Source organism: Lissotriton vulgaris, chromosome 7 (assembly GCF_964263255.1).
Source record: "Lissotriton vulgaris chromosome 7, aLisVul1.2, whole genome shotgun sequence".
NCBI classification, from domain to species: domain Eukaryota; kingdom Metazoa; phylum Chordata; class Amphibia; order Caudata; family Salamandridae; genus Lissotriton; species Lissotriton vulgaris.
Window position 1 is genome coordinate 109,020,779 of NC_141695.1, and position 24,032 is coordinate 109,044,810.

Genomic DNA, 24,032 nt, shown 5'->3' on the forward strand with positions numbered 1-24,032 from the left:
ACAATATCTGTCTATCGCCCTCACTCTATCTATGTATCGCCCTCACTCTATCTGTCTATCTATCTATCGCCCTCACTCTATCTATATATCGCCCTCACTCTATCTATCGCCCTTACTCTATCTATCTATTGCCTTCACTCTGTCTATCTATAGCCCTCACTCTATCTATCTATTGCCCTCACTCTATTTATCTATTGCCCTCACTCTATCTGTCTATCGCCCTCACTCTATCTATGTATCGCCCTCACTCTATCTATCTATCTATCTATCTATCTATTACTCTCACTCTATCTATCTATCGCCCTCACTCTATCTATCGCCCTCACTCTATCTATCTATCTATCTATCTATCTATCTATCTATCTATCTATCTATCTATCTATCTATCTATCTATCTATCTATCTATCTATCTATCTATCTATCTATCTATCTATCTATCTATCTATCTATCTCTCTATCTATCTATCTATCTATCTATCTATGTATCTATCTATCTATCTGTCTATCTATCTATCGTCCTCTATCTATCGCCCTCACTCTATCTATCGCCCCTCACTCAATCTATCTATCGCTATCTATCTATCTATCTATCTATCTATCTATCTATCTATCTATCTATCTATCTATCTATCTATCTATCTATCTATCTATCTATCTATCTATCTATCTATCTATCTATCAAGTGACTTCATTGAGCAGCAATATATAGGGTCCATAATGCACTCATAGGGTCCATAATGCATTTATTTACAGCAGACGCATTTTTGTTACTTGATCACCTACCTCATTAATTAAAACACATTCTTGAAACACAAAACATTCTGGGTTTATTTAAATCTATGGAATCTTGTTTTCATTGGTGGGTTCTCTTCATGGTATTAGAAGAAAAACTTATTTGATTGTATGATATCGACATCAGAGCTGCCACAGTGTGATATAAAACATCAGTAGCTTTCATTACACTGTTTTTAAAACTCAGGTGTCTCAGATACACGCACATCAATAGGTAAGTATCCATGAAAAGTCACTGCTTTGCCATGTTTGCAATTTCGAAGCTGTCAGAACTGCTCCTCAAGGAATGCTCCGTCGACCTGTAAAGATCGTGAATTATACGAATTCATGGATCACAGTAATTTAACTGACTCCTGCGGTGAAGTCATTGAAAATCCAGTAGCAGGCGAGTCTTGGCACACACAGCTTAAAGGGAGCCTGAGCACAGCTGTAATTAATGATGACAAGAACATGGCAAAGCAGTGACTTTTCACGAATACTTAGATTAAAGAGTAATTATGTGTCAAAAAAATAGTTTTGAAAACATGTTTATGGAAAAATATGACATGGAAGGTAATTAACTACAATGCCAAAACAAGTCAAGAGAGTGCTGAAGGTGAATGGTGAACACACAGTGCATGTGATCTGTGGTGGTTTGTTCTATGTATAGAAAGACACTTCCTAAAAGTATTTAATTTAGAATAATGTTTTGTACATTTGTGGATATTTTTAAAATATGCCATGGATCTAGTCCGCCTGACTCCACGTTGGGCACCACTGTTGTAGTCACATATCCAGTTTCTGCTCAAATAAAAGATGCAAAATTACCGGTATACTTGGCTAGCTTTTTATAGGTAAGGCACATGCTGCAGTGCATAGGCATGTGATGGGAAGGGGCCCCTCACCTGTAGTTGTATGTTTTCCACAACTTGTAGATTCAAATGCATCTGATACAGCAAGGGGCTTAGAATCGAGCAGAGTCTCAGTAAACTGGTAGACCCAGAAATTCGCCTGGGGTGGCAGGAGACAACGGATGCAAAGTCCTCTCATCTAAGAATGCCTTTCCCCCCCAGTTTCATTGCTTTATTTCTCAAAGTATATGTAAAAGTGATCAGAAGGCTGAACGCTGTAAGTGCATGTGTGCCTTCAGCGTGCTTTCACTGTGTAAATAAAATGCGTTGCATGGCTTGTCTTCAAGTTAGGGCTTTGCATGCCATGCCACAGTTTCAACACAGAAGAACATTTAAACATGCACACCACATTTTTTGTACTCTGGAACAGTGGAAAGTGCATGTTTACATAGTTTACATCATTGTTACTTGCTGTTTGTTTTAAAAATGGATTACAAAAAGAGGCTTGTGCTTTACAATAGTTGAGCCTTTCATTGAATTTGTCATTGTGTATATGTGTGAAAGGAAGAGGAAGGCAGACCATCATCCTAGGAGGCATGTCTGGGCATTTTGCCTGGTCTGCAAAAACTCTACAGGTGCCCCTCCATCAGAGGCAGAAGTAAATCCCTTAGGGCCTAAACTGGTTCTCACTTGCTCTAATAGCCCCCCTCTATATTGTCGCCAAATCTCCCCTGCACCCCCCCACCCCTCCCGCTTTCATGCATCTATCTGCCGAGGGGTGGCAAAAGCAGGGCCCGCCATGGGCAGCCATTGGGCTAGCTATGCCACTGTGTCTCCTTTCCTACCCACCACGCTCCCAACCCCTGCATATGTCTTCCTCCCCTTCTACCAGTGCCGGAATCCTTCCTTGGTGGCTTAATTATAGGGTGATTTGTTTTCATCAAAAATAATTGGACGTAAATGCTGATTAGTATACATCTTAATTTCATATTTTGACAGTGTCAAAAGCACAGCAGCCTTTTGGAAAGCCAGTACAGACGATCTATGTACAAAGTAGTGTGGCGCAGGGCAGGGTCCCTGAGACTCCAGGGCACCGCCCTTGTGATGACGGCTGGATCTGGTACCGCAACAAGTGTTACTATTTTTCTGAAGCTCAAGGAAACTGGACGGTGGCAAATGATTCGTGCGCTGCACTCTACTCCTTCCTGGTTTTAATTGATAACCAACTCGAACTGGTAAGGAGAGTGGAAATCCAACACCAACTGTCGACCAACCTCACTGTTTCTTTCAACCCCTTTTTCATGTCAAGGGTAAATTACATGGTTGTCTATATTTTGTGACCAAACATAGGTATGTTTCTCCAGGTTTCAAAATGACTGATAGGAATAGCGCAAATATTACCAGATGTGATATTGTCATACAGCTAATTCTTTTCTTAATACTGTGTTAAGTTAGCATGAGCTTATTAAATGTTTAAACGCCTTTTTTCCTTTCTGCTTCATTTTGCACACAACACATAATTGTTGTTTTAGCTTTCAACCCAGAAGAGCTTCGTGATTTAATTGTTTTACTTGAGAAATAATATGTTATTGCTCTGATATCAGTTTGCTCGATACTCTGTCTGCACAGTGAGTGCTGAAGGCTTCTAGGATAACTCGAAACAGTGTTATTGTAAGGTCTGATCTTCGCACCTCTATAGACATAACACACATGCTGCTGCCAAAATCTGGCTCTAGGCGGGTTTTATATTGTTGTGTTGAACACACACGAATACACTTGATGGTGCTTCGCATGCAGGGAGCTGGCGGAAGATGATGTGATCCTCTGCCACTGAGATTTTGAGGTATGGGCCCGCCCTGCTAAAACCCAAATTAGACCTTCATAGATATAAAATACTATGCTAAATAGGGAGGGTGAGAAATAGGTATTGTAAATTCCTATTCATTACAGCATCTTAGTATGCAGTCACCTTTTACTTTCTATGGACTAGTAACTATGCTGATAACTTTGTTTCTTATAATATGTTTGCTAGTGTTATATAAGATACTGCGTTTGAGAACTCTGCATTAGTAAATAAATATTTCAAATATGCACGTGTCCTCATTTACTCCACGTTCTGGTTTGAAATGATTATATAGCGAAAGAGTGTTCATGTATTCCACGATACCTGAGGTTCTTTAAGTTCATGTTCTGGTTTGTCTAAACATTGGGAGTTTGTTATGACCAATGAGACACTGTAGCTAGCTCGGTAAGGGGATTTTTGGTACTGAGGTGAGCTTTGGACCATCCTAATTCACCGAGGTTCCTGGTCTCTATGCACAGTTCTGTAGGAGAACGGAATTCCCGCTACATGGCGCCCATACGTTGTTGGCCTTATATCATGACACTCGAGTAGTATATCATTCAATCCTTAACCCCTTCACTGCCGTTTCCGGAAAACTGTGGTGTCGGAAAACCTACCTATTTTTGAAATAGGTCCTTTCAAGCTTGATTCTTACTAAAACGGTTTACTTGAATTACTACCCAGTTGTGCTACAAAGTTTACTTTGTTTTTCATATTTCCTGTGCTGTCATGGCTGCCGTGGACATTCCGCAGCATAGTCGCATTGCGGTGCGAGATCATTTGGGGATGTACAATGTGCATTTGGTAGGCTTGGCTGTGATCATGGTGGTGAGTGCGGATGCTGCTTACCCGTACGAACTGTTTTATTTGTGGGTGACATTTCCGGAGGTGGACGCGAATTCTAATGTGTTCCACACGTACACTCCCACGGCTGTACCTAATGAGTATACTCAGTACAGGGCACAGGAGGTTCCTATTGACGTTTGGCAGCATCAAGTTTGGTTTGGTGGCGCCCTACCCCATTCTTTGTCAGCTCTGAGGTTAGGTCCTCTGTCCATTCCAGGCGCTAGTTGGCCTGTTTTGGCTGGATTTACTCCTCATTCTCTGCCGGCAATTGTAACGTGGCTGAACTTCGGCGACTACATGTAGTCGCAATTGCCGTGATTAGAGCCTTAGTGCATTACATGGGCCGTAATCTTCCGGATGGAGCCATGGGGGTGCGCGCTTCCGGCCGGACAGGGTGGTTTGAAACTCAGTCCTGTCATGGTCAATGCCATAATGGGCAAGAAGCCCCAGGATAAGGATGATTTTCCTTTCTGGCTTGCCGAGAAATTTGACAAGCTGGAAGCTGTATTTCCTAATACGACTCCTGGTGAAAAACACCAGATTCTTACTCTTAGTTTGCCGAAAGATTTGGCCCCTGAGCTCGTTGACTGTGAGACTTGGGGTAAGACTTTTGCAGCGGTCTATGCAAGGTGCTACGGCAGGCCGTCTATGTCAGTGCTGTCTACGGTCCTTAAACGTGTTCAAGATGATCACGGACCGGAGTCTGCGGTTGAGTTGGGCATGCGCCTGTGTGGCACCTTGGATGTGGTTTGCGATCTGATCCTTGCTAATGTCAAGGGGGATGCAGTGAACTTTCAGGTTGCTAACGCATTGGCGGCGCTTCCCGAGGCCGAGAAACCCCAACAGTTAGCGAAGATTATTGTGGCGGCTTATAAAATCGTGGGTCGCAATAGTAAGGGACTTAAGCCTTTTTCTGTTAAGGAGAAAAAGCAGCCTCAGGGACAACCATCGGAAACGGAAGTTCAGCCCAAGTCCAAGAAACAAAATTGGCCTAAAAAACAAAAACAGGGTAAGCAACAGCAACAACAACAAACCCAGGTGTCTCGTCCTGCTTCTCCATTGCCTGCGCAGTCGGAATGTGTTTATGACTTGCGCGATCGCGCGACAATTAAAACTCCTGATCGGTTTCAGGCTTCTGACCAACGCTCTCCTCATTCCTTTCAGGACTCATCGGCCCGACAACCGGTGGTGGAGGGGGCGGCAGGGGTCGGGTGGCCAACAAGGATGTGACCAGCCCTGCCCGAGGAACGGTGCAGAAAAGCAGGAAGGCTCTACGCCTAAGAGGCCGCAGTTTGCAAAGAAGAAAGTCGCAGCCTTAACAGCGCATCGATATGCCACAGATAGTGAGAATGCGGCTTCGGAATCTGACGTGGGCTCTGACCTTGCTGGACAGCGTGGCGGAGATTACCATAGTGAGAGAGGCCCTGCGTCCACTACTGAAGGTGACAGCGACTGATACTTATGTTGTCATTGAAACACCTGATACCAAAGTTGCTCCCCCTGATAGACTTTTTGAAATTGTCCTTCTAATAGAAGGTGACATACAGCGAACCATCAAAGGGGTATTTTGGGAAAATCTTTCATCTACATATGACATTTTGCTTTCGGAGGCCTACTGGCCCCGACCTTTTGTTCTCGCAGCTCCGCGAGGGAGGAGGTGATCTTCCCCAGTTTCGCGAACATAGTCTCGAAGGAGGATGCACTGCATTTTGCAGAAGAGTGGGCTCTGGCTCTAGCGCCGGCTGTGTACCGCAATCAATGTGGTTGGGATAAATTGTCCCCATGCCACGAGATTCCTTTGCGGTCTCAGCCACAACCTCAACCTCAATATCCCATACGGCGTGAAGCAATGGCTTCCTACGCGGCTATCCTTGAACAATTGAAATATCAAGGTGTAATTGAAACATGTGTGTCACCGATGAATAACCCTCTTTTTACTGTGAACAAGCTGGACGGTTCGTATCGTTTGGTATTGGATTACCGGCATTTAAACTCGCATTGCCGTAACTGTGCAGTACAGAATACTCACGGCTCTGCACTAGTGAATAGTCTTGTGCGTAAGCCGTTTAAGCCCACGCTTGACATTTCCAATGTTTTTTTTGCCCATCGATTGGATGGTCTAAGTTCCCAATGGACCTCCTTTACTTGCGGCGGTGTCAACTAACAATTTTGATGTTTGCCTATGGGCTATAAGAATAGTCCTGGGATTTTTACTGCTCGCATAGTCTCTCTTTTGGAGAGGATCGACCCGGATGCTTGTTCGTATGTGGATGACATTTATCTCACAGACGACAAACTTTATAGGAGCATCTGTGTCGAGTCAACGGGATAATTTGTACCTTTGCAAACTTAGGTTACAAATTCAACTTTGCAAAGTCGCACATTGCAGAGTACACAGTGTTGTTTCTGTGCTACGAGCTCAACAATGAGGGAAAGGGATTAGCTCCTCACTTCCTGGAGAAATGCGCACAACTGCGCGCTCCGACAACACTGAAAAAGTTACAATCTTTACTGGGCTTCTTGAATTTCGGGAGGACTTACATTCCGGAATATGCCCAGCGTATCAAGCCTTTGTATGCTTTGATACAACCATCATTTTCCAAATCATGCGGGCTGCCTGAGCATTCTGCTATTCTGCAGTCATTGCAAGCTGATCTGCTCGCTTCTAAATTCTTACTGACTCGTGATAATCAGACCAACCTGTGATAAGAATTATCCCTGGGACGGTAGGTTCACGTACCTGACTTTTAATGAAGGAGACGCAGTACCTATTGCTTACAAGTCACACTTGTACACTTCGGCTGGGTTGCGCTTTTCCACTGTGGAGAAGGTTTTGACGGCTGTGCAGATGGCAATTCTTAAGGAACTGCCCTGTCACAGGGAAAGCGCATGTTGGTTGCTACGCCGTGTCCTGCCTTGGAGGCGGTCACGAAAGCCAGTGTACCAAATTCTAAAGCTTTGCACCCTCTGTAGATTCAATGGGCTGCGTCCTTGACATCCCATTATGTCACGTTTATTTTTGACGCCTCATTACGGTCGCAGGAGTACTTACAGTATGAATTTGTTCATCCAGCTCCTTTAGCAATGCGACCCCTGGAGGATTTCCATTGCATCATTTACACTGATGGTTCGGCGCAGGTTGCGCATGGCTCTAAACATGCCTACGTTTCCGCATGCGCCATTTTGGTCGGTGCCATGGTGAACGATGAGTTCAAGTCCAGTGTCGTGCGCACGCAGACACTAGGGGACTGCACTGCACAGTTAGCAGAGCTTCGTGCGCTGATGCTTGCATTGGAGTACGCTGATCCTAGTGTGACAACACTTATCGTAAGTGATTCTTACTAGTGTGTCCAGTCTTACAATGAGAACTTGTTCTTTTGGATTCAGAATGATTTTTGTGATTCCAAAGGTAGCACAATAAAACATAAAATGATCTAGGTCCGAGTACCTGAGCTTAAAGAGCGGTTGCCCCTTGTTTTTGTGATTCATACTCTCGGCCATCAGTGTGTTGGAGTTCACGCTGTCGGTAACTCGCTTGCTGATGAAGCAGCGAAATCTGCGGTATCAAAATATTTAGTTGCAGCAGTTACACGGTCCAAAAGTAAAATTGATGATGACATCTTGGCGGCAGTAGCTGCCACTGAGAAGGGAGGTAAATATCCTGCGGGGTTCCCTTCGAAGTACACATACCACTTAAGTCCCAATAAGGTTCCTTATGTGAAAATTCCTGATGTTGGGGAACGGCTGGTTCCCAACTTGGATCGCAGGGCTACGTTGATTACAGCGGCGCATGAAGGTGTGGCGTCTGTGCATGCGGGCGTCTCAGCAACTGTAACTCAGCTACAACAACGATTCTGGTGGCGGGGACTGTACAAACAGACGCAGGATTATGTCCTTCAATGTGACATTTGCCAGCAGATTAAGCCTTCGACTGCTGTGCATCCGCCACAGACACAGTTGCACATTTCTAATAAACCACTTGGTTGCGTTTATTTAGATCACTACGGTCCTTTTTCTTCTGATACTGCGTATAAGTACATCTTAGTAGCAGTTGATTCATGCACACGCTTTGTGTGGGTATGGCCCCATCGCAGCGCTGATTCATAGACTGTCATAAGAGATTTGCGTGTCTTTGTAGGGATTTTTGCCTGTGGTACCTTCCATTCGGATCAGGGTCCGGCTTTCGCCTCTAAGCGTATAATGATGCAATGGTTTCTTTGGGGGTCAAGTCAAGTTTTCGTCTCCGTACAGACCTGAGGGTAATAGTGTAGTGGAACGAATGAACCGTGACTTAAAGCAATCTTTGACAGCTCGAGTTATAGGCACTGGCAGAAACTGGTTGGCCCATCTCAATGGCGTGCAGCGTGCTCTTAATAATCTCCCTTGAAGGTCTCTGGGTGGGCGGACCCCGTACGAACTGCTCTTTGGTATCAAGATGTGTGTCCCTGACCTCGACGGTCTAGACTGCGTGGCTCAAGCCACGGCCTTTGACGTAGATGAACATTGCAATGTTTTACAGGATCTACAAAAGACCAGAGACAGTCTTGCAAAGGAACATTTGCCCTCCACATTGGATGATGTGTTGCAGATCCCGGTAGTTGGCTGGCTAGGCTACCCAAAGTTGGAGAACTGGTTCGAGAGAAGATTGATAACAAGAAAGAATTTGGTCTTTCCTATCGAGCACCGGTCCCCGTTCTTCGAGTGAAGGGCACAAGAACAGTCCTTTTACCACCACTTCCAGGTCGTAAGGAAAACAGGTTTATCTCAATTGACAATGTCAAGATACACAGGGTGGCCGATTCTTCATAGCATGACTCCGGCTGTCTCCTGTCCTTCCATTGTGAGAAATTCTGTTTTGGCCACTACTTCTAATGCTGAGCCAGAAGTGGCCCTCGAGATGCCTGCTGTTTCCAATCCATTACTCAATACTTTCCCCGTTAATAACATTGATGACCTAGATTACGCCTATCCTGCTGATTTATCGATGCCTGATTTACAAACAAGTTTGGCCACAGAATCTGTTTCAGTGACTTCGACAAAACCCTCAAGTTGTGCAATTTATGCCTCTTTATTTAAGAAACATTTTTTTATTCCCCCTTGGACATATATTTGGCTGGTACTTTTTCAGTTTACCTTTTTATGTCAATTGGTTTTGTGTTTTATTTTTTCCGCATCATCGATAGACACTATGTCGAGGAGAGAACATGCATTTGGCATCTTAATAGAACTTTGGCCCCCTTTTCCTCATCACATTCAGCACACAGACTGAAAAGAGACTTGAATTTTGTTAACATCACTGCTTGGCCGGTTCTTGATGGGATTGTGTGGGATGCAGTTACATTTCAAATTCATGGCCCTAATGTACTGAGAGTGAACATGGGGGATGTGGTGAAACAAAACATACGTTCTGATGATTGGGATGTTCAGGCTGTAGAATCATTATTCTCTGATTTGAAATATTATGCTGCCTTTGATGCTAAAGATTTATATTTAGAGTCTGCTAATTATGGTGATTTATTTTGCTTTCAACATTTTGGTAACCATTTTCTGCATAAAACGAGTTCCAGAAGGGGTACTGTAAATTACACACAGTGGGAATATTGCCCAGCACCATTGCAAGGCAGCTCCAGTACATTTTTTAAGAAGTACACTTATTTTACCGACTTTAATCAATCAAGTCTTGAGTCCTTTTATTTTAGGATGACACAGAAGTCCATGTCCAAGGTTAGACTTACCGATACTAAATTGTTGTATTCGAAGTCCTTTCTAGACAAGTTAGCTGTAGAGGGCTAAGAGCTATGGAAGGAAACCATTGACCTTAAATCCGTTTGGGGTTCTAAAAGTTGGCAGGTACAAGGCACTGAGGCTTTGTACCATGCCTGCCTCATCCCAAATCATATGTTGTTTTTAAATTCTACTATTTCCCAGACTACATGCTTTGGATTGGCTACTTCAAAAAAGTTGAATACCCCTACTATTCCTGATTTGGAAGAATATTCCGGTTGGGATAATTTCACAAAGTTTTCCATTCGACAATTGTAAACATTGTTGCATAATTCATCCTTTAATGTATCCAGTTTGGATCCAAAGGGTTGGCTGCTGTGGCACAGAAGCTCTGATTCTTGCAAACATCGCTTTCTGGGTTTAACTGAAGGTTTTGCACAGGTCAGGCCTGATCCACGTTTTGATGCTGACCACACTGTTACAACATACTCAGTTGGCAAATTATGTCAGAATTGGCTACAACATTCTACATTAGCTGCTGTTAAATTACATCTAACCAATCAGACTGATGATGTTGATCTAAATGATTTTATAAAGGGCCCGGCTAGTGGTAGATCTAAATGTTGTATTTATGCTGTTTACATTGAAATCTGGAAACTTTCACAAATTGAGGCTGCTAAGCGCCTAAGGGCTATTGATCAAGCTAATTTGGAAAAGGTGCTTATGGTTGTCGATAACAGTATTAACATGCTTTCTTCCCGCATCTACACGTTGAATAATATTGTATCTTCTGTGGTTGATATTGTAAATGATGAGGTGTCTGTTTTATACCATGGTCAGAATCAGTTGCGTTCTGTAATGTAATTTGCATGGACCCTGCAGACACTTAAGGCTGGTAGAGTGCCCTGGAATTACATGAACGTGTCCTCCCTCTTTGCCCCATTTAATTTAACTGACAAACAGCGCATGCTTTCAATGCGTAACGCATCATTTTCCATGTTACATATTGAGAGGTTGGAATCTTTACCGTTCTCTGTAGCTGAGGCCACTGATGCAACATGGCTTATCCACAGATTAATCACATTACCGTTCACCTTATACAAGTTTACTAATTGTATGCAATATATTGCGATAGGGCGATATGAACCATTAGGTAGCGCATTCCTCCATGAGGCGTGGTCCCTTCCATTCACATATAGGTGCCTGAAAGACGAGAAAGAAGTAAATCCTAATGGGGAAAAATGCACAGAGTCCCCTGACCATTCGTTAATATGCAGGCACATCCAGTTACATGGTTCCTGTAATCAGGAACGGCCTAATTTAGCCTGTGTTTTGAAAGGAACTCCGGTTCCCGCAATCGTTCCCACATTCACATTACTGGCGAATGGTAGTTATTTACTGTTGAATAACGAAGAGTATTGTGGTTTAATTAAAGGTATCGCTTATGTGGTAACTGTATCAGAACGTGTTGTCTGTTGCAAAAACGTTCTGTATCCCCCTACGCATGGGAATTCAGATGTTTCCATCTGGCCGCGCATCCCAACCTTGAAAGCAGAGTTCAATGGTATGACTAGAATAGGAGCCCTTTTGTCTCAAAAAGAGGTGGCCCTGAGTTCGGCCCGAGAAACATTCGTCCTTCACATAGCTAACACACGCACAGAGGTGCAGGCGCTTTTAAATACTGATTTGCCGTTACATTTCAGCGAGCTGGTTCATCAAATCTTTAATGCCTCCTCCACTTCCGGCCTTGCTCACTTTTTTAAATTAGTTTGCAGCGGTCTTGTGATTTCATTCGAGAAAATATTTGGAGTCATCCCTGCCTTCTTTCATTCTATTTTTTCAAGTTTGTTCGGTGGCTTCCCTGTTTTGCTGGCATTGGCTGCAGGCGTGTTGGTGATATTTTGTTTTATTAAACATGGATGCCCGTCCTGCGTTAGGAGCCGCAGAGCCCCTCCTGCCACTGTTTTGCAACCGGATGTTTGATTACTATGGCACCCTGCCACTTGCGACTTTGAGCACGGCATTTGGATTATCGTTTCGATTTTCCTATTTCACATGTGTCCAGCCTGTGTTTCATTGCCTAAGCTGCGATTTCGACTGGGCCCTTGATTTGTGTCTCTGCTTGACGGTGTCTCCTGACGTCGATTTTAATCATCTGCTGAGCCCCGTAGTTGCTCACGAGTTGGTTTTTTCTGGCAAAAGGATTATGGCCTTGGCAGCGATGCATGGACTAATGGGTCATTGGGACATACTCGCATCGGCACATGAGTTCTTGGCACAGAGCTTTCTTGAGTACCCACCGAGTTGTCCTCTGATGATGCTAGAGGATCCAGTGCTGGAGCAGCACGTATGTTCATTCCTGCTACTTAATTGGATGGCTGAACTGTTTTTGGATGATGACAGTGATTTCATGTTGGAGGCTGTTGCTGCATATTTTGCATATTCAGTTCTATCCTGAGATGCCATGGAGTCTTTTGTTATTTAGGCACGTACCTGTTTGTATTTTTGGACTGTGCCTTTTTCTTACAAACACTTCTTTTTTATACGTCCCAGACCTATTGACTTGTATTGAAAAGTTTGGAACCATTTCATTTTGCCACTATAGGCCATCATATATGCTTTTGGAAATTAGCTTAGCTCATTATTATTGAACTCTGTTTTCAGGTTATGCCCCTGTTGTGGTCCTACCGTACCATGATTTTTGACCGTGCTCGGATCATTGGGGGGTGTCATATAGCTAATTCTTTTCTATATACTGTGTTAAGTTAGCATGAGCTTATTAAATGTTTAAATGCAATTTTTCCTTTCTTTTTTTTTTTATTGCACAAACTCAGTTGACACAGCTTCAAGCCTACAACCTCTCGGGCCGGCCGCTTCGTAGGCATATCAAGCAAAACTAGATCTTATATTACACAACCCGTCGGCGACAACCCGGGGGTCCAGTGGCGTACCTCAGAGAATTGTTGGTCGACAATCAGTTGGAATCCCCAGTATTGCCAGTTGCATTTTACATGTGCTTTTTTTATCTTTACTCCCTCTGTGTCCCCCACTGTTACTCCACTGTATGTTATGTCCGACTACTATCAATTCCTGAATGCCCGTGGCAAAATAAGCTAATATAGACCCAATAGTGCCGTCAACATCCCTCCCCCCCACCCCTGCCTCAGTTGGACCTCTCTCGCTACTCCTAAATGTCCGAGAGTGTGATAGCCCATCCTGTCTCCCGATCCCACACGCCTCTTCACTTGTGTTCCTTAGAGAATCGCACCCCTGTCACCTTTCAGCTATCTTTCCTTCTAGCTTTATTCTATGTCTAAGCTTGGCCGTGCTTGCAGTGTGTTCCCTATAGTGTCACCTCGCTAGTTCGCTCCCCACTCTGTTTACCCCCCCCTTTATCCTCTCAAATGGTAGTGTTCCCCTATCTATTCCCGTCTCATCACTTCGTCCCTGACCAGTAGTGTAGTGTCCGCCGTGGCATTCGTCTCTTATCTCTGGGAATCAGTATCTGCGGTGCTTCCGTTCACACTCTGCTGTCCTTGCAGGTAAGTCTGGTATAGGGCCCGAAGTTTTTCGGGCGACTTGTCGGAGATAGTAGTTCGCTATACGTCTCCGTCTGCGTACTACAGTACAGCATATCCTGCGCCCATCTAGACTTAGTTGCTAGAGGCCCTCTCATCCAGCACTGGGCTACTACTCTCCTGGCCATTAGCATACCCATGTCCGTGAGCCTGCGTATCGCACCAGGGAGCCTCCTGGAGTTACCTATAAGTGCTATGCCCGGATCTATGTCCAAGTTAACTTCCAATATTTTGCTCATTTCCGCAAACACTTCGTGCCAGAACACCTGTATGCCCGGGCATTCCCACGCTAAATGTAGGAAGTCGGCGTCCGCCGCATGACACCTTTCACAGTTCGCCTCTGTTCGTAGCCCGTATCTGTGGAGCCTCTCTGGGGTGTAGTACACCTGTGGAAGGAACTTGTAGTGTATGAGCCGATGCTTTCCATTTCGAGAGATGCGCCTCGTGCTTTCACAGCAATATCGCCATGTCGCGTCATCCAGCGTGTTTTCAAGATCTCTCTGCCAGTCCAACCTGGCCTTCATGAGCTAGTGCGCGCCATGTGACCTGGCTATACCGTAAATGTTTCTCAGGAGTTTTTTAGGCTCCTTGCCTTTAATTACTTATGTCAGTTCAGGGACATCCGGAGGCTCCACCATGTCTGGGCCCAGTATCTCCAGAAGGGCACTCCTGGCTCTATGGAAGTGGAATCGTTGGAGCAGCGGAGGTTCGCCTCCCTCTCCCCGCACTTGTTCCCAGGTTTTGACTACCCAGTCTTGGAATAGGTCGCCCGCTCTACTCCGCCCCCAGTTTCGCTAGTTCCTTTATGGCTGCTCTTTCAGCCATGGGCGGGAGCCATAGCATCCATTCCGTCTGCATCTCCGGCGAGTATACGTGGCTCCTCCCTGGCGGAGCAGGAGAGAGTGCCACGCGTGGTTGGTGGATGAGATGGAATCAAGTATTCCCGTTCGACGGTCCTGCGGCTTGCAAATCGTGGCTGGGAGGTGCAGTGGGTGCGCAAACAAGCGCTCCATCCGGACATGTGGGATCCCACCTTCGCCATGAACCCAGGTATGTAGGTGGGATGCCTGGGTCGCCCTGTAATACAATTCAAGGTCCGGTGCTGCCAGGACCCCCATGCTGTACGGCAGGGTGAGCGTTTTCCATTTAACCCTCGGCTGTTTCCCCGCCCACGCCAATGTTATCAGAAGGCTCGTTAGACGTTGAAAGAAGGCCTTGGAGAGCACTATAGGCAGGGCGTTAAAAAGGAACAAAAACCTCGGCAATACTACCATCTTCATTATGGCAATACCTCCTATTAAAGTAAGAGGCAGTTTACTACAAATTTCTACGTCGTCCTCGAGCCTGCTGACCGCCCTCCCATAGTTCTGGCTTACGAGCAGGTCTGGATCTGTGCGGATCTGGATCCCCAGGTACCTGATCGGGTCCTCAGTCCACTGGACAGGGAACTCGGTCTCCACTTGTTTGGTCACCGGAGTCAGGGGCATCACTACCGATTTAGCCGAGTTTACCTTAAGGCCCGATAATGTGCCAAAGCGCACCACCTCTCGTAGAAGTGGGGGAAGTGTGGTAGCTGGGTCATGATCATATAGTAACGTATCGTCCACGTACATGGACACTACTATTTTATACTTGGGGAAGCGAATGCCCTGGTGGCTGTGATACTCTCTCAGCACACAGGCCAGAGGCTCAACTGCAAGTGCGTACAACAAAGGGGATAATGGGCTTACCTGACGGGTGCCTCTGCCTATGTATAGAGGTTGAGAGATCGTGTTTACCACTCGCACCCTAGCTGAAGCACCGTCATTAAGCGTGCACACCATTTGAATGAAGGGTTCGCCAAGTCCCATCCGCCTTAGCACCAGAAGGAGGAACGGCCATTCTACGGAGTTGAACGCCTTCTCCATATCCAGGAAAAGCGCTACCGCCGGGACATCCTGTTTGACGTGTTGGATGGTCCCTAACACTGTCCTGATGTTGTAAGTCAGATTTCTGGAAGGTATGAATCCCGCTTGTTCCGGGGCTACTAAGTCAGGGGCCAACAACGCTAGTCTAGTTGCCAGGACTTTAGCGCATAGTTTGGTGTCCACGTTAAGCAACGAGAGAGGGCGGTATGAACCACAGTCGTCCTGCGGCATACCTGGTTTTAGAATAGTGACGATCATTGCCTCCCTCATAGAGCTAGGCATGCTGCCCTGTTCGCAGATGTCCTCCAGAAGCGCATGTATGTGCAGCAGAAGTTGGTCTTGGAAAGTTTTATAAAAGTCAACCGATAGCCCATCTATACCTGGCGCACTACCTGATCTCAAAGTGGCAAGTGCATCTTTGATTTCGTCCAATTGTATGGGGCACATGAGGAATTCCCGGTCGAAATTCGGGAGGAACGGGAGCCTAATGTGTTCTAGATAATCTAGAATCTCGGCTGACATGTCGCCACTGTTGGAAGAGTACAGCTCTGAATAGTAGTCTCTAAAGACCGCGGCTATGTCCGCCTCATCCGTCACCCTATCTCCTTCTGCGTTTCTCAGTTATGGAATTTGCACCTTTCCCCTGCGGTCCTTGATTATATTAGCCAATGCTGATGCATATGTTCGGGCCGTGGCATACTTGCCTAGATGCTGGACCTCCCTGTCCGCTGGTGTGCAGAATTCTACTCGTGAGTGGTAAGTGTGTCTCCTGCAAGAGTGCCACATCAATATTGTTGCGTCTAAGGTAACCTAACACTTTTCTAAGTTTTCTATGGTCGTTCAGATCCCTAACATTCCATGTGAGGGCATTTAGCGAGAAGGGTCGTTCGCTCGTCTGCATTCTAGTTACATCAGCCATGAGGACGTGTCGTGAATTCTAAGCGTGCAGTCAGGAATACAAGGTTGGCTATATCATGAACATTCAGTAGACCGTAGCAAGCACTCTGTGCCCCCTGAGGCAATATATTTCGTAAAAAAACATCAAAACAGTAACTTCCCCCTTGTCTCATGAATCTCCCTCCCTCCACCCACAGCAGACCAACCCCAACACGGCCTAGCATGATAGAAAAGTCCCCCCTCCTCCCTTCTCCACAGTGCCTTATACCTCCCCCCCTCTCCCCACTCCCGCATTTCCCCGTAACAATCCCAAATCCAGCTCCTCTAGGGGCTATGTGGGCTAACAGCACGAGGGCCGAGGTTGCCAGAAAAAATAAGAAATTAAGTTTCAGCATTGCACTTATCCAAAAACTGCCCCTGCACCATTACCCTTCCAGTATCTGATAACATGAGTCAACATCTTCACTTCAGATGTCCCCAGCGGGCCTATGTCCCATTATCTCCTCCCCCCACTCAGTATGTTTAAAGGTCTCCTATTGCCTGCAAGAGCGTGTTCCCCACAGCAATATTTACATACAAACAATCAACACATCATGTCCAGCGGGGAACACAACTATAATGAAATGATCTCACCCAGTCAAGGCAGCATGATCTCCGTGGCAGCGCCCTTAGGGTCCATAAGTAATATTGAACAGTTCACAGGGGGCCTTCGGGTAGAGAACTTAGTATCCACCTCCACTTTCCATCTCCGCCAACTGGTGGTGGAAAAATCCTAGTAATCGCAACATTATTCATCCTGCTCATCCAAATGGGCAGCCACTTCCTGTTCATCCTCGCACCCTCTAGGCCTGTTCCTCCGCTCCTTAGACCATACCGTTAAGGATTTCTGGAGTTCCCTGGGGTCCTTGAAATAATGTGAGTGACCTTGTCTATTAATCCGCAGCTTCGCAGGGCACACCATCGCATAGTCTAGACCGAGATCTTGAAGTTGCTTCTTGTATGGGGCGAAACATCACCGTTCCTCTTGGACTTTCTCAGTAAAGTCATAATATAATGAGATGTCCATACCTTCGTACTGCAGTTTCCCTTTGTCTCTAGCCACACGCAGCGCCGTGTCTCTGTCCCTGTAATTCAACAGTTTAGCTATTATTGGACGGGGGGGAGCCCCCGGGCGAGGCTGAGAACCCAGCATGCAGTGCGCTCTTTCGACAATAAACATCGGCGAAAAGACGTCATCTCCCAAGAGGGTAGTGAGGAGTTTCTCTACGAAAAGTTAATTTTTTCCTCCCGTTTGCATCGTCTCCGAAACTCCGGTAATGCGAATGTTCGATCGCCTTGAGCGGGCTTCCAAGTCCTCCGACTTGTCTTGGATTACCTTCAGCAGTCTACCAAACTGTTTGTGATCCTTGTCCCACTCCGTTTGGGTTTCCTCCACTTCCGTGAGGCGCCTCTCTGACATGTCGAGACGCTCCGCGTGTTTGTCCACATGCTCGGACATACGGTCCATACGGTAAGTGAGGGCATCAATTTTGGAGCCAATTGAGGCCATGCTGCCCTGCAAGCCTTTCTCCATGGACACCAACATTTCTCTGATGTCCGCACACAGTGAGGCCTCTGGGGCACCGCCTCGTGATGATGATGCAGGAGCCTGGGCCTCCGGCTCCTTCGACCGCCGTTGGTCGAAGGCCAGCTTGGTCTGGGTCCTGTATCCCTTACCCATGGTGAGTATGTAAGGTGTCCCAAGGAAGAAATCAACACTGACCCACCACATCCGGACAAAGAGCGACACAGAGAGGGCGCCCCAACCTACAGTCACTCATCCAGCCGCTCTCGCAGGCCAGCATGTGTTCCGCCCCGCAGTGCCCCCCGGGCCAGTGTCAGTATGTTAGCAGGCCCCAGTACAATGGTACTCGAAGTACGTCTTCCTCCGTTCCACAATCACACTGTGCAAAAAGGCAGTCGCAAGATCCAGCGTAGGGTCAGTAGGCCCCTCCCGCAGCAGCAGGGAACACAGTGATATTCCAAACCTCCACGTCTGTAAATGCAGTGCGCTATGAAGCAGAAGGGTTCAGCCCGCCAATGTAGGCCGATCAACCTGCCACCCGCATCTGCTGGGCTCAGTAGGCCTGTGCGCTACACCACAGCAGTCGCGCCATAATGCTGACAGGGATCCCGTATCTGCGTGGCAAAGAGGCGTGGTGGAGGGGAGGTACAGGGCCTCAATAACAGGTAATGACCACAGTCGCACTCCAGCGCCAAGCCCTCACCGTCCGTCCGCTCAGCGGTCTGTGCTTGCGGCAGTTCTCTAATGTCTGGACCCTCGTCGACTCTAGTTGCTGTGGAGTCCAACGGTCCTGGTGTGGGCAGGCACCACTACCACAAAGGCCGCCTCGTGTAAACCAGCCAGAATACACTGCTGCGGTGCAATATCTTCGTCACACGCAGAGAGCGCAGCCTGAAGTCTGGGGTATATTCAATCTACTGTGTGACTGCCTCTGTGAGTTGTCCGGTGGGGCCAGTCGAGCGAGCCCAGCTCCGTGTACCGCAAAAAGCTGAGCCTTTACTAAATCACCTGCGAGTGTTGAGCCGCACAAGTGAAGTCCTACCCAAACTCACTCCGCACCTCAACAGGTCCAGCCTCCCATGGCCTCCGCAGTCTGCTCTTGTCCGCTGCGTCCTTCGCGGCGGCAGTGGTCCGACGGGACCGGGGCAACCCTCGCACCGCAAGCCGCACGTACAGCTACGCCAGACGGACTGCTCCACAGGCGAGTCCAGGGATTGCGGCCTGGTCCGCCACATCGTGGCGCCAGCTCAGATCTCCGTTTTCGGGTATCGTGGTGCACCGGGAGACCACACCGCATCCGCGGCCTAGGTACAGGGGACAATACTGCCTGCAGGCGCCGTCAGGCTCTGTTGTTAAAGGATAATTAGCAGGATTTTCAAGGGTAATGGTGCGGAGCTCTGAGCCTAGGCGTCCGCCTCGACACTGGCAAGCTCCGCCCCACCATTTTTCCTTTCTGCTTCATTTTGCACACGACACATAATTGTTGTTTTAGCTTTCAACCCAGAAGAGCTTCGTGATTTACTTGAGAAATAATATGTTATTGCTCTGATATCAGTTTGCTCGATACTCTGTCTGCACAGTGAGTGCTGAAGGCTCCAAGGATAACTCGACACAGTGTTGTTGTAAGGTCTGATCTTCGCACCTCTATAGACATAACACACATGCTGCTGCCAAAATCTGGCTCTAGGTGGGTTTTATATTGTTGTGCTGAACACACACGAATACACTTGATGGTGCTTCGCATGCAGAGAGCTGGCGGAAGATGATGTGATCCTCTGCCACTGAGATTTTGAGGTATGGGCCCGCCCTGCTAAAACCCAAAGGAGACCTTCATAGATATAAAATAGTATGCTAAATAGGGAGGGTGAGAAATAGGTATTGTAAATTCCTATTCATTACAGCATCTTAGTATGCTGTCACCTTTTGCTTTCTATGGACTAGTAACTATGCTGATAACTTTGTTTCTTATAATATGTTTGCTAGTGTTATATAAGATACTGTGTTTGAGAACTCTGCATTAGAAAATAAACATTTCAAATATGCACGTGTCCTCATTTACTCCACGTTCTGGTTTGTAATGATTATATAGCGAAAGAGTGTTCATGTGTTCCACGATACCTGAGGTTCTTTAAGTTCATGTTCTGGTTTGTCTAACCATTGGGAGTTTGTTATGACCAATGAGACACTGTAGCTAGCTCGGTAAGGGGATTTTGGGTACTGAGGTGAGTTTTGGAGCATCCTAATTCACCGAGGTTCCAGGTCTCCATGCACAGTTCTGTAGGAGAACAGAATTCCCGCTACAATATCATATGATCCCTGCCTCCAGTGATTTGCGGAGGAGCGTCGCCATACTGCTTTTTGCAGTGTAAAAAAAGGAAAAATAAAATCATACTAACCCAAGGTCATTATCATTTTAGTTTTCCCTGTTGCAGCATCTTTGGGGCGGCGCTGCTCTCAACGCAGAGGGAACAGTGGTTTGCAGTTCCTTTGTAAGCATGAGTGATTGGCCGCACAAAACTTTGATGTGCACATATCATGTTCTTCATGCAGGCTGCATTACAGCCTACGTGGAGAACATGCCCACCCCTTCAGCCCCCAGGCTTAGTGCTGTGTCACAGCGCTCAGACCAATCACAACACTGCATTGCAGCTTTGTGATTGGCTGCAGGGAGCCTGGGAGCACTGGTGCTTCCTGCTTCCTGTATCTTTCCCCCAAGAAGAGAGGAAGAGGAAGTAGGAGAGGCGGCCGTCTGGGAGGTGAGTTATTTGTTTTCTGCCCTCTCCTTTCCGCACCCTGCCCCACTGCTGCTAACAGGTAGCAGCCGCTGCTGTCTGCCTCTGTGATGTCATTACAGGTAGAGACATCACATCAGATTAATCAGTTTGTGATTCTGTTCATATCAGTTTGTCTGTTTATGACTCCCTTTATCTGCAAAAACTGGATATACATGGGGCTAAATGTCAATATTAAGTAAATTGTCACCTATCACTAAAGACTAAAGGAGTGATTGAATGGCGTGAAAAATGCAGTTTTTGCAAGCCGTACCCCTCTAAAGAAAATAGTAAAAGACACAAAGAGTGCTCCGTGAAAATGTTAATTTGCCGCAGATCGAGATAGCGTACTGGCACAATTTTAAAATACATTGTGTTAGGTTTAAACTTGCGTATTTGCACAATCTTACAGAAATTTTGTTCCGTGAAAGTTCTACTCTGCTGCAGATCGAGATAGCTTATTGGCACCATTTTAACATACATTGTGTTAGGTTTTAAATTAGCGTATTTGCACAATCTTACAGAAATTTGCACTTTCCTGCTCTTTCCTGTTCTTGCCGGTCTCTGCGCTCGACCCCAGCGGTACCCGGAAGTTAGACGGGACCGCACTGCACTTGGGGTTGGCGCTCTAGTCTTTTGCTTGGCAGACAGCATTTAAACACATGCTGAGGCGACCGCGTTTGTGTGTGTGAGGGCTCCGTCAAAATTTTAATTTGCTGCAGATCGAGATAGCGTACTGGCACCATTTTAAAATACATTGTGTTAAGTTTAAACTTGCGTATATGCACAATCTAACAGAAATTTTGTTCCGTGAAAATTCTACTCTGCTGCAGATCGAGATAGCTTATTGGCACCATTTTAATATACATTGTGTTAGGTTTTAAATTAGCGTATTTGAACAATCTTACAGAAATGTGCACTTTTCTGCTCTTTCCTGTTCTTGCCAGTCTCTGCGCTCGACCTCAGCGGTACCTGGAAGTTAGGCGGGACCGCACTGCACTTGGGGTTGGCGCTCTAGTCTTTTGCTTGGCCAACAGCATTTAAGCGCATGCTGAGGCGACCGCGTTTGTGTGTGTGAGTGCTCCGTGAAAATTTTATTTTGCAGCAGATCGAGATAGCGTACTGGCACCATTTTAAAATACATTGTGTTAGGTTTAAACTTGCGTATTTGCACAATCTTACAGAAATTTTGTTCCGTGAAAGTTCTACTCTGCTGCAGATCGAGATAGCTTATTGGCACCATTTTAATATACATTGTGTTAGGTTTTAAATTAGCGTATTTGCACTATCTTACAGAAATTTGCACTTTCCTACTCTTTCCTGTTCTTGCTGGTCTCTGCGCTCGGCCTGCAGCGGTACCTGGAAGTTAGGCGGGACAGCACTGCACTTGGGGTTGGAGCTCTAGTCTTTTGCTTGGCCGACAGCATTTAAATGCATGCTGAGGTGACCGCGTTTGTGTGTGTGAGTGCTCTGTGAAAATTTTAATCTGCTGCAGATCGAGATAGCGTACTGGCACCATTTTAAAATATATTGTGTTAGGTTTAAACTTGCGTATTTGCACAATCTAACAGAAATGTTATTCCGTGAAAATTCTACTCTGCAGATCGAGATAGCTTATTGGCACCATTTTAAAATACATTGTGTTAGGTTTTAAATTAGCGTATTTGCACAATCTTACAGAAATTTGCACTTTCCTGCTCTTTCCTGTTCTTGCCGGTCTCTGCGCTCGACCCCAACGGTACCCGGAAGTTTGGCGGGACCGGACGGCACTTAGGGTTGGCGCTCTAGTCTTTTGCTTGGCCGACAGCATTTAAACAAATGCTGAGGCGACCGCGCAACGGACGTGCGCAGCGAGCGCGCCGCGCCAAAGGCGAGCCCGTCTGCACCCGTCCGCGCCTGGCCCGGGACTAGGGCCAGGACCCCTGGGGGTTTGCCACTATATAGGTCCAACTGTGATCAGCTCCTTGCTGCCCGGATAACTGTCCCTTGGCCCCTGAATGCTTCATTTACAGCTTTAAGCACTCAAGAGGGTCAGACAGCCGACGGCTTACCTTTCCCTTTTTTAGATAGCAGCAGTCAGTCTGACCAGAGCGACATAATAGGGGAACCGCAGGGGGAAATATTAGTGGAATCAGACAAACTGGTAGGACCGAAGCATGGGGAAAGTCTACCAACAATGGGGGATCAACTAATGATAGACAAGGGACATTTTCAGGCAATATTAAATGTATGTTACTAAATGTCTGCTCCATGGGAAAAGATAAATATGAACTGGAGGACATGATTCAGGCATTTTCGCCAGACATACTATTCCTGACGGAAACATGGTCAGACAATACCTCCGCTCTCGACTGGAATATAGCAGTGCCAGAGGGTTATGCCTTCCTATCATATGATAGAGAGGAGGGCCGCGGTGGGGGAATTGCTATCATATACCGGGAGCATTTTAAGATACGGAATGAATCTATATCAGTCTTGTCGGCAGAGGCATTATGTTTTTCCATTAAAATAAACAATGCTACCTCATTCCAGGGATACCTAGTATACCGCCCGCCTGGGGCAAGGCAAGATTTCCCCCATGCTCTGCAGACCCTGTTAGAGTCCTGCACTGATGCCTTGCCTCTCACCTTTTTTGGGAGATTTTAATTATCACCTAAAATTGTTAGATAACTTAGAATCCTCCAAATTGTTTGATATCCTGGAGGCGTACAGGTTTAGTCAAATAATCACTGGATCGACTCATACCTTAGATGGCATTTTCACTAACAATCCTGATCTTGAGCTCCGGGACATAAGGCCTTTGACCTGGACGGATCACAAGGCTATTTATTTCACTCTCAGAACCACAAATCCTGTCGAGAGCCTGCGACGAAGTCTGGTAAAGTTAAGGTTCGAGGCTGCAAAAAGGTTCAGGGCAGTGTTTTTGAGACAGCTCTGAATATGGGCCCTGACCTACCCACATCTGATATTGATGCCGCTGCATCTGTGTTCAACGAATGGATTGACACGGCAGCGAAGCAGGTAGCCCCCGAGAAAGAGATAACCATAAGGAAGCCAAGGATATCTTCTCCTTGGTATAGTCCTCAGCTCAAGGCTCTAAAGGTTGAATGCAGGAGAGCGGAAAGCCGGTGGAGACAAGATTATAGTGAGAGCAGAAAAACAATGTATAACCTTGCATTGCAGAATTATAAGAATGAGATAATTTCCGCCAAAGAGCAATATTTCTCCGCCAAAATTAGAGATGCTGCCAACTCTAATAAATAACTTTTTAAAGTAGTC

General features: G+C 46.3%; 1 protein-coding gene across 1 annotated transcript in view; it reads left to right on the forward strand.

Moving 5' to 3' along the window:
* LOC147700928 (C-type lectin domain family 2 member D-like) overlaps positions 1 to 24,032 on the forward strand; it is a 162,428-nt gene that overhangs the window by 52,979 nt on the left and 85,417 nt on the right. Inside the window, exon 3 of the mRNA XM_086929775.1 lies at positions 2,623 to 2,858. Within this exon, the coding sequence (XP_086785901.1) occupies positions 2,623 to 2,858 (236 nt within the window). The remainder of the gene's footprint in view (positions 1 to 2,622; positions 2,859 to 24,032) is intronic.